The sequence below is a fragment of the Chanos chanos genome, chromosome 9 (assembly GCF_902362185.1).
Source record: "Chanos chanos chromosome 9, fChaCha1.1, whole genome shotgun sequence".
NCBI lineage: Eukaryota > Metazoa > Chordata > Actinopteri > Gonorynchiformes > Chanidae > Chanos > Chanos chanos.
In genome coordinates, this window is record NC_044503.1 from 16,639,287 (window position 1) to 16,656,422 (window position 17,136).

Consider the following 17,136-nt stretch of genomic DNA (forward strand, 5'->3'; position numbering starts at 1 on the left):
TGAGACAGTGGGAATTATGAATAGTATGAATATGATGCAGACAGTAGCATTAAGAATGGCTCCTGTACAACTGAACTTTTTTTTTTTTTTGTAATTCATGAATATTTATTCATTTATTTTATTTATTCATTTATGCCAAATGTAGAACAGCTGTCTCTTGCTGCAGCCGGTTTAAATTGATTTTATGCATTCTGTGATCTTTCATGGTAAGTTAGATGTGTTAAAAAACACGCGATGCAACAACATGTAGCCTCCCAACAACTTTCTGTCTGACCATTGTTAATCAAAACAGGAAGTGGAAATGTCTCTAAGTTTTTACCTATACTGTCATCCCTGTGTCACAAACCCAGGTTTAATACGCGTGTGTGCGCACACATCCACAAATGCCCAGCAGAGGGCGCTGCAGAATCAACGCTATTAAGTAAAGAACAGAATAGCGGGTTTTCGGGCTGTTGAGACTTTGAGGGTACAGCGATCTACACACAAAAAATATCACAAAGTAATACTCTTAGGGAAAAATCCTTGTTGTAAATTTCTCATGAGTGAGATGATTCTGTCTTTGGTTGAGCTGATCCGTCTACGTTTTCTCTTTTCTTTTTCACACCTTCGGATTCAGCGTTGGCAGACCTGGAAAATACTCGGAGACAGTTCCCATGTTTTTCCTCTAAATCATGTCGGAACAGGATGTCAAAGCCATCTTTTTTCTTGAACTCCCAGCTGACACTAATATTAACCAGACCCCGTTCCTTAGATCAGAAAATCGCTTTAAAGTGTACTAAGCAAGGAGGGAAGAGAGAGAGAAACCATGGTTTGCGTGACATGCTTTCGCACTTGAGCCAAAACTCCTCACCCTCTCTCTTTATTGCCTGCGTTGGTGATTAGCAGTGCCGCAGCTGCGTAAGTAGCAACTTAAGCACATATCAAGCAGTTGTAAGAAAGCAGCGAAGTTGAGCTGATGGTGTGGTCATTAAAATTTGCAAGTGAGTGAAAGAGTGTTTTCCATGTTTGTTTGTTTTTTTGAAGCACAGGAGGATCTGGAGTGACGATAACCATGTGAGGTTTGTATAGAAGTGCTACGGCTAAGATGAAATGGATTATACCATCGGTTGCCAAGGCTTAAGATCTAGTGGAAAACAAAAGTAAGAGGGAGGGGAATCTTATGGGCATCTGGAATGGGTTCACGTTACCAACGCCAGGTCACTGGCTCCACACACTGCTGATTGGAGTTAGGCATTTATAAGCATTCACACTCGACCGCAGATAGACAAAAAAAGATTTTCGGCTAGAGCCTATTCCGAGTAACAGTTTGTGACAGTACGCTATATTCCTTGAGCACCAGTCATAGTTGGTGTTTTTCTTTTAACGGGTGCAAGTAATTAGAACATCTGTATTGAATTTCACCCTTAAAAAAAGTTGTTTCTGTCCAAAACCAATGAGATTTCTATCTAAAAAATAAAAAAGAAAAGAAAAGAAAAAAATTCTGCCTAACAACAGACCACACATGAGCCTCTTAAGCGGAAACTTGTGGTTCGTGTTTTGGCTAGCTGTTGTCATCTCACAAAAGCTTTATGGTTTATTGTTTATTTATTGAAAAATTGTAACTTTACTGAACTTACAACTTACAAAAATGTCATGAAATAATGAATCAAATATCTCAATAGATCTCAGAGGTGCTTTTCCTAAGGCAGATCAAGCCAATATGTCTCCCCCCCAAAAAACAGGTCTGGTCACCTAGGAGAAGTGCTGCCCAAATTATTTTGTGTGAGAAATATGTTAGTTATCAGAACAATTACTTAAAATAAGTACAATGATATTGCTGGTACTTGGTTACATTTTAAAAGACGTGCGTGAAATAGGAAATAAATGTCTGTGAAAACAAGAAATGTTGTGACTGTAAAAGTGTACTGGCTTAATCAGATTGTAAAGTGATTTCTCATTGCTAAACTGGATTGGTAGAGTCCTGTTCTAACTTGGCAGCTGTACTCCACTGAACTCCACATTCACACTGGATTCAACACATCAGCTCTGCACATTCCCAATTACATATCCAAACAAGCTCATCAAAAAATAATGGGAGTGTGTGTATAATAAACAGTCCAGTGCAGGAACTGAATGGTTAACTGTTAAGATTTTTTGTCAGACATTAAGTCCAGACCAAGAGTGGAAAGGATTTTCAGTGGAGAACACTCAGTGAATATGAACTGGATTCAGGTTTAGGCTGGGCCTGCTTCAGGAAAACTAGGCTAAAGAGAGAATTCTTGTCGTTATTAAATGGAGTGGCATTTATAACAAATGAACATGAAAATGTCCCAGTGAGTTGCTTAGAGCTTGCAGCATCTAAAAGAAAAACAAAAAAATCTCATCCAGTCTTCATGTCCACAGTTCTGAAGATGAGGAGAAGAGACAGTGGAGAGGCATGTAATTCACTCCTCATTTAACATGTGTAATTTGGAGTCTAAATGCCATGGTACAAAACATGCATTAAATAGTTTTAATTTGTTTCTTAACAATGCACTGAATGGTTATATCCAGAGTCACAGTTTAGCGATTGGCGAATTGGTGACAAGCAATGCCCCCCCCCCCTTTTTGTAACATTAAGATTATCTCCAAAACCATTTAACCTGCAAGATATTGAAGAGAGGATCTGGAGTAGTTCTCCTCAGTTAGCAAGGTATTAATATTGAAGATAAACTGTGTTGTCTTGTGAATTTCTCACATTTGAAAAAACACATGAGAAATACTGTGACAGTTCTCTTTTCCACAAACACTGATACCTCTATGGGTTGCTTTGAACACATACAGTTCCAGAGGTATCCAGATTGCTGGACGTGTCCCTCTTGATAGCAGAGATACTAAAAATAATATCACGTTTTGATATTCCATTGAAGATCATAAATAGATATGTGTACTTGGTGTTTATTTACATATTCACAGTGTCCATTTGCCAAAATATCCTGCCATTGCACTGCTTGTTGTTGAGAAATGAGAGTCATCAAATGCCCATGTGTGAGCCTGTGTCAAATCCAGAGGAATAGTGCAGTCTCTCTGAGAATCCATGCGGATCCAGAAGAAGACCAGCAGGGATCAGGTGACTTGAGATTCAGGCTCCGTATTAAGGCTGGGACTAGACTTGGTCTGTGAATGGAGAATCAACATGTTATAATTATTAGCTTGACATTTAAAAAAACAAAAACAAAGGGAAAGAGTCTACTCTGAAAAAGATATGGAGCAAAGAAGCAAAATAACACCAAATCTCCAAATCTCTCATGTGCTGTACCCACTCTCTGTAAGGATAAGACCATGGATTCATACTACACTTTAATGTATGGGAGATCATTGATCATTGTTTTATGCTGAGTCTTCAGGGATCTTTGGTCTGAACATTGTGTTTTGTCCTCTTTGGTTCAGCCCAAAGAACAACTCCAGGCAGCCTTACGCCTGTAGACTGATGGTTAATGTTAGACACTGTGGTCACTTAACCATTTTTGTTTGTCAGAGATCCATCTGCGGTTTCAACTTTGAGTTCAAAATTCTGGAAAGAACCAAGTTTTTTAACCCAGAACATTTTGGTATCTTGTCTAAATTCATGATCCCAGTGGACCTTTATAAAACTCCAAAATCCAAAATCCCAGCTGACATAAGACAATCATTTGGTACCAAAGAGGCACTTCTACGCTTCATTGTGGGTAGGGATGTTTTTTTCCAACATGAAATGTCCAACTCATTTCTGGTGTGGCTGCCCAGAAAAGTTCTCTCTTGGTCTCATCTGATCACAGACTCTTCCAAACAAACTTCTATTGTTGTTAAGCAAACTCGAGACTCAAGTTTTGTTGTTTGACCTCAGCAGAGGACTTTTTTTGGACATACTTGCCAAAAAAGCCTATTGGAAGTGTGTGGAGAGATTTTTGTGTCCCTGAGAATCTACCAAGTTTTGAAAATCTGCAGCTGTGATCCTTGCGCTGCACTGTGGCTGCTCACTGCTCCTAGTGTGTGTGTGCTCACTGCTCACTGCTCCTAGTGTGTGTGTGTATAGGATGGGTCAAATGCAGAGGGCAAATTTCTTCCCACTGTGTACTGTGTATATGGCTGGCATGACAATGAAGGATTTTATTTTGTTGGATCCTGGGCTTGCTATCATCTGCCTCAGTGTATTTTGGGATAAGATGCACATGCATGATCTACCAGTTAGGTTTACTTTGGTTGCAGAAGTTTTCAGTTGCTAATTTAACTAATGAACCCTGGACTTTGACAAGTAGTTCTCATCACTCTCCTTACATTCCTCTCCCTGTTTCCATTTCTTAATTTAATCTCATATTCATCTCCCCATGCAGTGAAACAGGAAGCTGTCATCTCATATTCATCTCCCAATGCACTGAGACAGGAAGCTGTCATCTCATATTCATCTCCCAGTGCAGTGAAACAGGAAGCTGTCATCTCATATTCATCTCCCAGTGCAGTGAAACAGGAAGCTGTCATCTCATATTCATCTCCCAATGCAGTGAAACAGGAAGCTGTCATCTCATATTCATCTCCCAATGCAGTGAAACAGGAAGCTGTCATCTCATATTCATCTCCCAATGCAGTGAAACAAGAAGCTGTCATCTCATATTCATCTCCCCATGCAGTGAAACAGGAAACTGTCATCTCATATTCATCTCCCAATGCAGTGAAACAGGAAGCTGTCATCTCATATTCATCTCCCAATGCAGTAAAACAGGAAGCTGTCATCTCATATTCATCTCCCTATGCAGTAAAACAGGAAGCTGTCATCTCATATTCATCTCCCAATGCAGTGAAACAGGAAGCTGTCCAATAAACACTTCTCTTTGACTGAAATGAGCTTTAAAAAGGAGTAAGTTGACTTGCTAAGTTTTTGTTTGAAAAAGTAGGAATATGACAAATCATGACAGATTGTTTGTGGTCAGGACAGCTGAAATAATTATAATAATAAAAAACCTCTCTTGGGTTTTTATTTCAATGTTTTCCTGGCTTAATTTGTGAATGTTTTTGAATAATTGTCAAGTGTTTGTTCCTCTATATAAAATGAATAAATAAAACAAATTAAAATGAAATTTTGGAGGCTTATTGTTTGTGAGGGCAGAGTGTGCCGTCAACGAAAACTCTTCAGAGAATCTTCCACAGAAATGATGAAAAATAAAATTTAAAATGCAGCAGTTCTTTTCTGTTGGGTGTTTTCAGAACACATGGCTCTCTCAGAGAGCCCTGGCCCACCAACTGACTCTCAAATAAGATTAATACACTAAGGCAACAGCAGCCTTTGGCCCTAATGATCATTCACTTCTTGGATATGGAAGTTTTTTCTATCAAAATAAAGAATTACAGATAGAATTAATGAACACAGAAACATGCAGCTAACGCTTAATCATTTGTAAATGAATGAATGTATGAATAAATAAGTAACTGTGAAAATGGTCCAAACAAAGCGCAAAGAACAAACAATTGAAAAGTGTGCTGTAATTAAAATAAAAGTACAAAAACATGCTCAATGTAAACATATAAATGCTCTAGATTGTCTTCACTTCTCAGAATTTACAAACTCGTTTTAACAAACAAGGAATATACACATACATGAATGTATTGGTTTACAAATGTATATTTTCATTGTTTAACATATTTTGATTTGTCTCTGTTTATACATAGAATAATTCATTTTTGCATTTGTTTACTGATTGAATGATTGACTGATTGATTGATTCATTGACTCGGTTTGTGTATTTATGTGTTTGATTAGCCTTTCTGTAAGTCTTTATCACAACTAAAGAAGACTTACAGACAGTCCTTTCAGGGCAGCCACACAAACTTGTAGGGGACTTTTCTTAAATTCTTTCCCCCTGCTTTTCTAACTCAGTTGCTGTGCACTCATGTTTGCCCTTGTAGAACCCCCTGTGCCAGGGTGAGGACCAGTGCATACATCCTCTGGTGTACGCAAAGTCAGCCACTGTGACTTCTCACCTGCCCGTGTGAGGACAAGGGTCTCCATGGAAACACAGCATGTGTGGAGACTAAGGCTATGTCCCCCCAGTTTACCAGTAAGAGGTGGGGTACAACCTCCCTGCCCCCAAAACACGAGTCTAAACTCGAACCCGGACCGAAACAGATAAAAAGTCACCTGATGAAAGACTGGATTGCTCTGGCACCTCACTGGGCTCACTCTCTGTGTTTAATCTGTGAGGGAGAGAACTGTGAAAGTTTAGTTTAGAGCTAACATGCAAAAGTTGTCAGTTATATGTATTAGATGTCAAATTAATCATCTTTGTACCACCCTGTCTTTTCTATTCTTTTTTTTTCTGTAACATGGACCTACCTCCAGTCTAAGCTCATTCTGGACCGGTTCAACTGGTCAAGCAGTTTCTGCAGAGAATCAGCGAATAACATCTTTACTTAGTATACACTTGGAAAAACTTGATGACAGTATGTAAACAGAAACTTCAGTTTTTCGATGCTCATCACCAGCAGTTTATTTATTTATTTATTTTTACATTCTCATAAAAGAGACAGAACTTAGTATCAGCTTGAGTATCAGCTTGAAACATCAGTGGTTATTATTGAATTATCTATTTTTGCGTATCTAAGTGTAAAAAAAAAGTAGACACAAATGTTCTCTGGGAGAAATGTAAGTAAGATGTATTTATACATATGTTACACATCAGAAAAATGAGTCACAGACTGCACAGCAAAAGGCATCACGCTTGAATAATCTTATGTCAGTACAATGCATCTGATCTTGCCAAGGAATCATAAGGATTTCTTTGAATCGACTGTTTCTCATATCACGCAAAAACTTTCACATAAATCATAGATTTACGCCTGAAGACATAAACCTCAATTTGTCACGGAAGAAAAAGAGCTTAATTCCAGAACATGACCCTGAGACATTATGATAATTTACATTGCATAATTCCTTCTGGACTCTTTTGATTCTTTCATATCACGAAAAAAAAAAAAATGGACGTGGCAAATCCACAAAAAAAAAACTGTGGGATCCCACAAAAGGATGGAGGAATGGCAGCCTTACCTTCCTCTCTAGAAAGCAGAGAACAATAATGATGAGGAACAGGGCTCCACAGACGGCCAGAATGATCAGACCCAGCCTGTAGGCCTTCTCACTGGGCGCTCTCTGAGGGTCCTGTCCTAGCAGCCCTGCTGCCTGCTCTGTCAGAGACATGTGGGAAAGCGGTGTGAAGTACACTGAAGGCACTGTTAAGAAAGCTTCTTCTCACAGAGCGGCGGCTGCCAAATGACCAGATGTGAATGTAAAGCTGCATTACGATAATCTGTTCTCTTATAGCGATGGTCAACGTAATGATTGTTTCTGTCAGAGTTAGGCTGAGATCTGCCAAACAACTTATTTCTGTTAGGTGTGTGAGAGAGTATGTGTGAATATGTGAGACTGTGTGTGTGTGTGTGTGTGTGCATGTACTGGTCAAACTGGGGTCAAAATCATAGTTCCCACATGCAAGAATACATAGGTGCCCTTTTTTAGATAAAAGCTGTTTTTGTTATTGGTTAAATTAAAGCGTGAAAGTATTTCTTGGTTAGGGTTAGGCTGTTACTCTTTAGTTTTGGTATAACAGAAATCAATGGTCAGTCCCCAAAATCTAGCACAGAAAGTGAGAGTGTGCATGCGTGTGTGTGTGTGTGTGTGTGTGTGTGTGTGCGCGTGTGTCTGTATACCTGTGCTGCTGGGTCTGTGTGTTGGGACGCCAGGAGTTTGACTGCTGTATTCTTTCTCGCAGTTCCAGTCCAATGGAGTGTGTGTTTGTGTGATGAGTTGTAGATAGAGAGACAGCACTTCCTCTACTCTCCGCAGCGCTCGCACTGGAGAACTCACGTACTGTCTCTCAAATGCAACAGGGTCTTCCTGCAGGGAGGGAGAGAATGAGACTAATCCCTGCAGAATGGGAAGATAGCTGTTTTTTCACGCAACACACCAAAAGGCCTTGGATGCAGGTTTCATCGTTGGCCATCAGAGTTTTCCTCTGTGGCATTTGCGGTTATGGTGGAAGGTAGGGTGATGATTAAAGTTATTACAGTTAAAGTGTAAAAATGATGATTAAAGATGATTAAAGTTATCTTAATACTTACACTCATGTTTTGCACAGTCACTGTATTTCCCATACAACAAAATAATGCTGCTCCATAATATGCAATGATAAAGAATTCTGCACAGATTAATACAGGAACACACCTACACAATCAAATTTATGTATGTATGTGTGTATGTGCATATTTGTTTATTTGTTTATTGTTGAGCAGTCTCTGGCACTAATATGAACTCTTAACAACTAGTTCCCTCTGTCTGTGTGCCTGTCTGTCTGTCTCTCTCTCTCTCTTACACACACACACACACACACACACACACACACACACACACACACACTCACATACGCACACACATAAAACCAGCCATAAATACACACCTCCAGTTCCTCATTGAGGTCAGGCACACAGTGCTGGGAGTAGATGTTGAGAATTAACCTCTGCAGAGACAGCACCATCAGAGCACTGTCTGAACCCCTAGCATACTGAAACTGAACCTGGAGCAGCTCCAGCACATGGGGCAAAGCTGCCTTCACATAACACACATCACTCTGAGAGAGGAGGAGGGGGGGGGGGGGGGGAGCAAAAGAGAAAGAGGGAGAGAGACAAAGGGGCAGACAGGGTTAGAGATTCTCTGTGATGCCCAGCTGCATTTGATTTGAATGTCTTTGTGTCTGAGCCAGAGTAATAAGCATTCTTCCACGTTACATTTCCCTTTCATCACTCAGTGACACATGAGAGGTTGTGAAATAGATGAAAAAACCTTCAGTTACGGGCAGCTAGACAGCACCAGTACTCACTAAAGTATTGAACCACTGACTTTTTTTTGCAGTTCCTGAATAACATGTTTCATATCCTGTGATCTCAGACTGAAGTAATTGTAAAATATAATCTTACCAAATTTCTCCGTTCAATAAAGGCATAGGTTATTGAGCATCCCTTCTGGAGCTGGTTACTGATCTGTAAAACAACAAAAACAAATTAGGACTGACAAATACCTTAAACCCTGAACAACATGTTAATCATGTTAGAGTTTTATATTCAATGGTATGTCTGTTTATTTTATGTATTATGTTTTTATCTATATCTGTGGGGATTTTTTTGTATCTGTGTATACTTGTAACTATTTTCGACATTAGTTTGGACCAGTAAATTAAAGTCATGGGCGTGGAATGAGTATTTTGTACTCATGTGTGTAGAGGGACATCCCATTGCGTAGGCACTCCACTGATGTAAGGAGGCATTAGAATGTCAGTATACGTGTGATTTATAGCTAAGACATCTGGACATAACACCTCAGTGTTATTCTTTAAGAGGACGTGTGAGGTCCTGAGGGGCATACCTCACTGGGTGGAAAGCGATACATTTGCTGATAAAATCTGAGAAAGGACAACTTTCTGTCTGTCGTGCCCTGCTAAAGATGACAAGCCTATCATTCTTCCTGATCCTCGTCTGCCGGTCAGTCTGTGCCGTAACCTGCACACAGGTTACAGTGGACACGCTGACCTTCAGAATTCCACACAAACTGTCAGGAGTTAACAGGAAGCTGGATGCATGTGCAAATCAGTCAGGTTTTATCTTATCAGACTGGAGGTTAAAAGGTTTAAACACTGGAACAAAAGAGCAGGGTGCTAGGGCCTAACAGATCACGAAGACCCGGAATGAAACTCTGATAAACTCACGGAAAGACAGGTCTTAGTTTGCTCTTAACAGGATCAGAGTCAAGACGTTGCAGTGGTACTATGAAATATAAGGGTTTCTATTCTGAGTTTATTTGTTTAGTGTATTTTACAATCAAACACTGTCTCGAAGCAGCTTTACACTGATCGGCACCTTGAATATAAGGGTGTATATAGGTAGAGAACACTAGGGTAAACAAACACAAGACAGGTGAAAGGCATGACTGAATAATTAACTGATCAGGCCAACAATTAGTAGACCAGTAACACAAAGCGGCGAATGCTTCAACTGGAGAACGGGGAGACAACAGTGTGACACGATCCCACTGTGTTTTGGCAGAGCTTGATGGGAAATTGAGAGGTCTATCTATGTAGGAGTTGTTTGGTCATCGGTCTGTTTGCAGTGATTTAGTGTGTGTGCGGTCCAAAATGATGATGCATGCTAATGGTGTGGTAAAAATGTATTTATTTTTTTATTTGATCACCAGATGTCTTATCTGCAATAGGTGGTCTTTGGTTACAGAATGTTTACAGGGTCCAGGAATGTCCATCATGGCGAGGGGAATGCACAGGAGAATGAGAACACACACAGCCTTCACCTGGTGACAAAGAGAACATATTTCAATTCACAACCAGTCTCTTACCCTTACCCTGCTACCCACTCCCTGCACAAACATGTGCAAACATTCCGCCGGAAACAGAGCTTACAGGCAACAAATCAACATATGCCATACTTGTAAACTGCACACACTCATAAAACACACACACACACACACACACACACACACACACACACACACACACACAAACACACACACAATGCCCTCAGTAAATATATCTGCTACACTGTCACCAAACAATTAATCTATACTTTGCTTTGATCAAGATGCAAAAGGTGACAATTTAAAATGACACTTCATTCTGGTTATTATGTGGTTTGAGTGCAATCACCATAAAGACCCAAAAAAAGAAAACAGTAAAAAGCCATTTTACAGTGTCGGTCAAACTAAGGCACCATATAATTGTGCATGAATAAATCATTTGTCCCAAGAGAACATGGAGGCAAGACTACCACCACCTTCCGCCAAATTCATGGTCAGCTTTGTCAGGAGCTGCTGTCCGCAGACCATTATTCATAGTCGTGTCAGAAAAAATACTGAATATTATATCTATAAAACAATTTCAATAAGTTTGAGGTGAATAAATTTGAATGAAATAATAGTGAGAAAAATACTCTTGCATGAATCAGTCATGTTAATCCATTCCACTGAAAATGATTTTTCTCCTGGGTCTGGGTTTGGATAGAGAGTGTCTCGCAGAAACGGAGACGGAGAATTCCTACCATCTGTGCCAGCCAAATTCGCAGTGCCAACACCTGGCATCCAGCCACTTCTGTTTACAAGCAATCTGGATGTTGTACAATGTCGATGTTTCAGTAAGGTCCTCCACACCAAAGGTCTATTCCCTGACCATCTTTTTCTGTTTTACTGTATCATCACTGTTTCTGCTCTTTTCTTTGACAAACAAAATCCAGAGATGAACTGAAAGTGTTAGAAGATGTTGTGATGAACATGACATTCAAACAGTGGACAGTAACCCTCAAGCCAATGATTTCCCCTCAGAAATTTCATTATCCAAAAACACGCTTAGACACTTATGACTGCATTTCAGTTACCTCTGACCTTTAACACCTTTCAGAATGTAGAACAGCAGTTCTACATTTTGAAATACTGATGGTTTTAATATTGTCCAAACCCAGCATGAGAAACACCACTGACCCCTGAATATGGTGCACCTAAGGGTTTTGGACAAGGACCTCTTGGAAAATTTTGGGGATAATTCTGTGTGACTACACATCACATACATGCAGTTTACAAGCTATGTCACAAATGAGGGGGAGAAGTTCATGAAAGTATCCTTCTGAAAAAGCCAAATGTTGAACTGAGCAAAAGCTGGAATGTTTTACTGTTTTTCCGTGAACGTAAAGCAAATGTAGAGGTTTTTTTCTCATACTTTGGCTGTGTGTGCCTGTTCTTCATAAGAAACTGGAAGAAACTTTTTGTTCTCATGTTATATCCTGGATGGTTCAGAAACGTGAATTCAACATCCAGTCTCACTTACAATATTGCTCTTCTTTACATTCATGTACATTTATCTATTTAAAGAAGAATGAGCAGTATTTTGGGGCTGGCTGTGATGAACTTGACTGCCTGATATCTTTAGGCTCACACCATGTCATTAAGTCAATTAAGTGAGCAGATCAGAACGGGCTTATTGGAAAAAAAGAAAGAAAGCATTTAACAGATGTTTCAGGCTGTTAAACTGAGACAGAAAAAGAAACAATACTTTGAAGTGATGATTTCACCACAGGGACAGCGGGGACTGTTATCTGGAGGACATTTTAACACCACTAAAACAATGTGTGAAAATATTGTCACAATGTGGTTATCGCACAGAAATATATCAGTTTTATTGGTATTACATATACTATAAAAAACAGTTATGACATAACATGAACTTTTGTCTTTTTCATAGTCACATTTTAGTACTCAAACTGGAAGTTATGAAACATGTACAAATCATTTATGCAAGAAAAATCAGTTTATGTCAGATTTTTTTTCTGACCTCAGATGTCAGACCAGAATAGAGTCCAGTGTGATATGGCTCAGTTATATGATTTTGTAATGTGCACTATTCTTGTTTACAGTCTACAAACCTCATAAACTCAATCTAACCTTCAAATTTTTTCTACGAAAACAATACCCCACCCTTACAGACAGGTACCGACACAGATCTAGAACCACTGATCTAGAATGGATCTATTGTTAAACAAATTGAGATCTAGCGAGTGTATTCAGTGCTGAAATCTCTCTCGAACACTTTTGTCATCCAAATAGAAATCCTAAAAGAATTTTATTATCTGAGAGACAAGAATGAGGTCTAGTGCTCCAAGAACAATAATTTTAAGAAGACTGACGTTTGTTTCTCTTTTCTGCATTTTCTTTTCTTTCATATCTGTTTTACACAAACACTTTAATCATAGATTATCAAGTCATTTGGATGATACCACCGTAATCCTTGGATACATGCCACACTGCCTGGCCGCCAGTCTCTATATCAGGGAATATTTTTCCGTCTAACAATCTCACTCTGTGTAGCGTAACTAAATTAGAGGATATTACATCTCAACAAGGCTTGATGTTCATGTTCACAGGCATAGTCCTCACTGTACTATTCCAAAAGACAAATATATACTCTGTTTGTTGAGCATATGTGAAGACAAAAATTTTATGTGTACTAGATGATTTAGCTCAACACACAAGAGCAGATGAGAACAGTTAGAACCAAGACAGAACCCTACATTTCACCTTAAGTGAAACAAAATCTGTCCAAAAAGGGTTCCATTGATTTATACCCATCTGTTACTCGAGTAACATGCCTTTTAAAAAATCTTTTGATCTTTTTAGTTAAAAAAGAAATGATGTATTTACACGTCTACATTTTCCCTAACATGTCATGCCAAAGTCAGCCACACCTCAGGACCCAGTACCCATGACTCTGGCTTTGGAAGAGGAAACAGACACATTGTCATACGGTATTAAAATAATGGGTTAAACCGGGGTGCTTACCTTAGTTTTGTGGAAAATGTGGATTGACGTGGAAGGGGTCATCTGGATCAGTGATTCAGAGACAGAAGGTTAGGGTCCTTGCTCAGATGCATTTGAGCTGCCTGGTTAGGCTGTGCTCTCCCTCTCTCTGTTGTCCACTATGATTCAGGTGAGCATGTTGGAAGAAGGTTCGCTATTCTCTTCGCCTTGATGCTGATACAGGTGATGGCAATGCTTAAGATCCTGATCTGAACAATATTTTGTTTTCTCCGAAGCCTAGAGTCTTATACCAGCAAGCTTACTGTATAAGACCACCTCTCTTTCTCTCTCTCTCTCTCTCTCTCTCTCTCTCTCTCTCTCTCTCTCTCTATCCCATTTATCTGTTATCTGTCCTGTGCTCCCTCTTCTCTGTCCTTTCGCTTTCTGCTTTCCCTGTCTCTTTTCGGGTTGTATTGAGTGGTGAGATCCAGACGAACTAGTCCAAATGTTTTAGTTGATTCGGATATGTAACATGGTTCTCCACTCAACGTGATGCACATTTATTTGATTTAATCCTCACATGATCCCTCTACTGCTCTCTCCCTCCCTCCCTCCCTCCCTCCCTCCCTACCTCTCTCTCTCTCTCTCTCTCTCTCCCTCCGACTCTTTCTCTCTCTCTCTCTCTCTCTCTCTCACATACACAGAAAACACAGACACACAGACACAGATGCACACATACACATACACAGGACATTGTTTATGGATTACTGTTATTTACAAGTCCACAGATCTTGTTTTATAAGTTAAGTCTGATCTTAAAAGTTTTTAATATGAAAAAATACTTCTCTGTGGCAGTGTTCATCTTTTATTAATTTTGTTTTTAATTTCCACAAACTCTATCAAACTGCATGTTATTTTTTACGTATGGTCTATTGTAACAGCCTGAGTTGGCCCACTTTCCATCTATAGCAAAAACATATCTGTGGACTGTATGTGTTCAGAACATTTTTACACTGTGCTCTGGTTTGGTAAGTCATGGTCTTACTCAGGATTCATGACTCATGGTTGTACCCTCTTCTTCTTCTTCTTCTTCCTCCTACTCCTGCTCCTCTTCTTCTTCATCTTCTTCTTCCTCCTCCTCCTCCTCCTGCTCCTCTTCTTCTTCTTCTTCATCTTCCTCTTCCTCCTCCTCCTGCTCCTCTTCTTCTTCTTCTTCATCTTCCTCTTCCCCCATTTTAGGCTGACATTCTCAAACAATTTCACTACATCATGTTTGAAAACTGGCACACAAGTCGTGGGATCTCATTTTTTTAGGATGATATGCTGACAGTCATTCATGTTGGTCTGCTGGTGGTGGTGTGGAAGTCACAATTGCTACATCTGAAGAGTCTTACCTCAGCAGAGAATCACTGTGGACATCTCAGACTCCACTGAGGAGCCTTCATGCTCCATGCTTCAATTCTCATCCTGTTCTGATGACATCACTTCCTTTGGATTGTCATTCACATTGGTAGGAATGTAAAGAAGCCCAATTGGCCGCTGATCAACCATCCACTGCAGCAAAGTTCATTTTGAATAATAATGCAATTAAAAAAAAATGTGTTCTATGTTCTGCTGCAAAAGTTTACGGTTGTACCTCCAACAGATGTAAAAGATTATATTACCGCCTGTTTTAAGTGACATTTTGGAAATATACTGAGAGGGTTGTTTTGTGCTCAGTGTATCTAGGGTTACTGAGACCATCAGTGGAACAGTGTATTCAGAACAGTTCATTAAAAAATTCAGTTAATTAAAAAATTCCAATAAAGCTCCACATATTCCAACCCAGCATGTTTTCTTTGTGGGAACTGTGTTACAGCCTTTTTACAGTAAAAGTGTCTAACATCACATGGGCTTGTTTTTACAGTAAAAGTGTCTAACATCACATGTGCTTGTTTTTACAGTAAAAGTGTCTAACATCACATGTGTTTGTTTTTACAGTAAAAGTGTCTAACATCACATGTGCTTGTTTTTACAGTAAAAGTGTCTAACATCACATGTGCTTGTTTTTACAGTAAAAGTGTCTAACATCACATGTGTTTGTTTTTACAGTAAAAGTGTCTAACATCACATGTGCTTGTTTTTACAGTAAAAGTGTCTAACATCACATGTGCTTGTTTTTACAGTAAAAGTGTCTAACATCACATGTGCTTGTTTTTACAGTAAAAGTGTCTAACATCACATGTGCTTGTTTTTACAGTAAAAGTGTCTAACATCACATGTGTGCTTGGTTGTGTTAGCTATTTTGCTCTTTTTGCCGTACACACATTCTGTTGGACCCATCAAAGTGCAATTGTTACTTAATGAAAGCTGAAAAACTGTCGCTACATTAGGCAAATGATCACTGCAAGCAAATAAATTGTTGGAATTTTTGTGAATTTTCATTTTTCATCATTCACTCAAATTTTAGTAAGTTGGTAAAATTAGAAATTTCAAAAACTTTCTTACAGTTGTGCAGGACGAGATGTTCAGTCCAAGCCAACAGAACATACCACAACAAAAGCTGACAAAGGCCTATTTACATATCTTATAGAAAGGCTTTCAAGCAAGGCCATAACACAAACACAGACACACACCCCATACACACACACACACACACATACACACACACATGCACACACAGGTTTTTTTTTCCAAGAAATAATTCTGTGTAAACAAACCTTTCCTTGAATACAACAGACAAACTCTACTGATAAGAGAAAGCCCGCCAGCAGTTTATTAACTTCCTAAGACGTACTCTCCTGTATTGTATGTCATCATCCTATCTGACTCTGAAGGTAAAAAAGTTCGGATGGCAGATGTAGATTTTTAAGATGAATGATTTTCCTTTTTTTTGGTGGGGAGGGGGGGGGGGGGGGGGGGCGTTATAGATTTCTTTCAACGGTTGTTCAGTAGGTTATTCAGAATTGTGTCCGAAAGAGACGCCAGCGCCTGGAATGCGGATAACCAGAACTGTTAGATATCATCTGTCTGATTCAATTAGGCTACATAAAGTGAATTTGGACCAGCACACCAAACAACTCCTTGTTTCCCTCTATTCTTGGCAGAAGGCTTATGTCCGATTTTTGAATGCCTCCAGAGACTGTAATTCATAACAGTTTCGTTTTGGTCCGGTTGGATAACACACTGTGAAGATGGACACTGCTGGACCGAAGCGATGACTTTTTTTCGTGTTGTTGGAAACACACATAGTAACATTATAGTGATGGCTGTGATAAGCTGCTAGCGAGAGCTAGTGACTTAAATGGAGGACATGTTAAAATAACACAGTGTGTTTTCGGCAGACATATCCGTCCACACATGAAGTCCTTAAGACGATAGATTTGATTAGCATGTAGGCTATTTGAGAATGCTTGAAGCAAGAACTGGTTTACCACTGACCTTAGCTTCCTGTAGTACTGTGCATTTAAGTGTCGTACAACATGTTAATTCCTACTTTAAAATCTGAACCCATAAACGGTTTCCGTCTGTATACGACAGGCTTTAACGTGGCCTACCCTAGGCTCGTGCAGAGTTTACATCACGCTAATCTACTTTTTGTCGAGTTCTTTCTTTCTTTCTTTCTTTCTTTCTTTCTTTCTTTCTTTCTTTCTTTCTTTTCCCACTTTTTCAGGATACTTACATAAAAGTGTCTTGTTTGAATTATTAGGTAAATGAAACTGAAAGGTTGTGGAGACATCAGAGTTCTTGTGACTCGGCAAATCTGTTTCGGTTTGACCTCTCAGGATATTTTGGTGGATAAATCGTTCGAGAGACAATGGAAGGATGCA

General features: G+C 39.4%; 1 protein-coding gene across 1 annotated transcript; it reads right to left on the reverse strand.

Annotated features, from left to right (window-relative positions):
• Window positions 1–6,822: 6,822 nt before the first annotated feature.
• On the reverse strand, window positions 6,823–13,381 carry csf1b (colony stimulating factor 1b (macrophage)). Its single transcript, XM_030785260.1, has 7 exons — window positions 13,370–13,381; window positions 10,226–10,339; window positions 8,959–9,021; window positions 8,442–8,612; window positions 7,696–7,882; window positions 7,037–7,173; window positions 6,823–6,828 (listed from the first exon to the last, which is right to left on the reverse strand). Exons 2-7 carry the CDS (start codon window positions 10,292–10,294, stop codon window positions 6,823–6,825), a joined length of 633 nt encoding a protein of 210 aa, XP_030641120.1. The 5' UTR covers window positions 10,295–10,339; window positions 13,370–13,381.
• Between the last annotated feature and the right edge of the window lie 3,755 nt (window positions 13,382–17,136).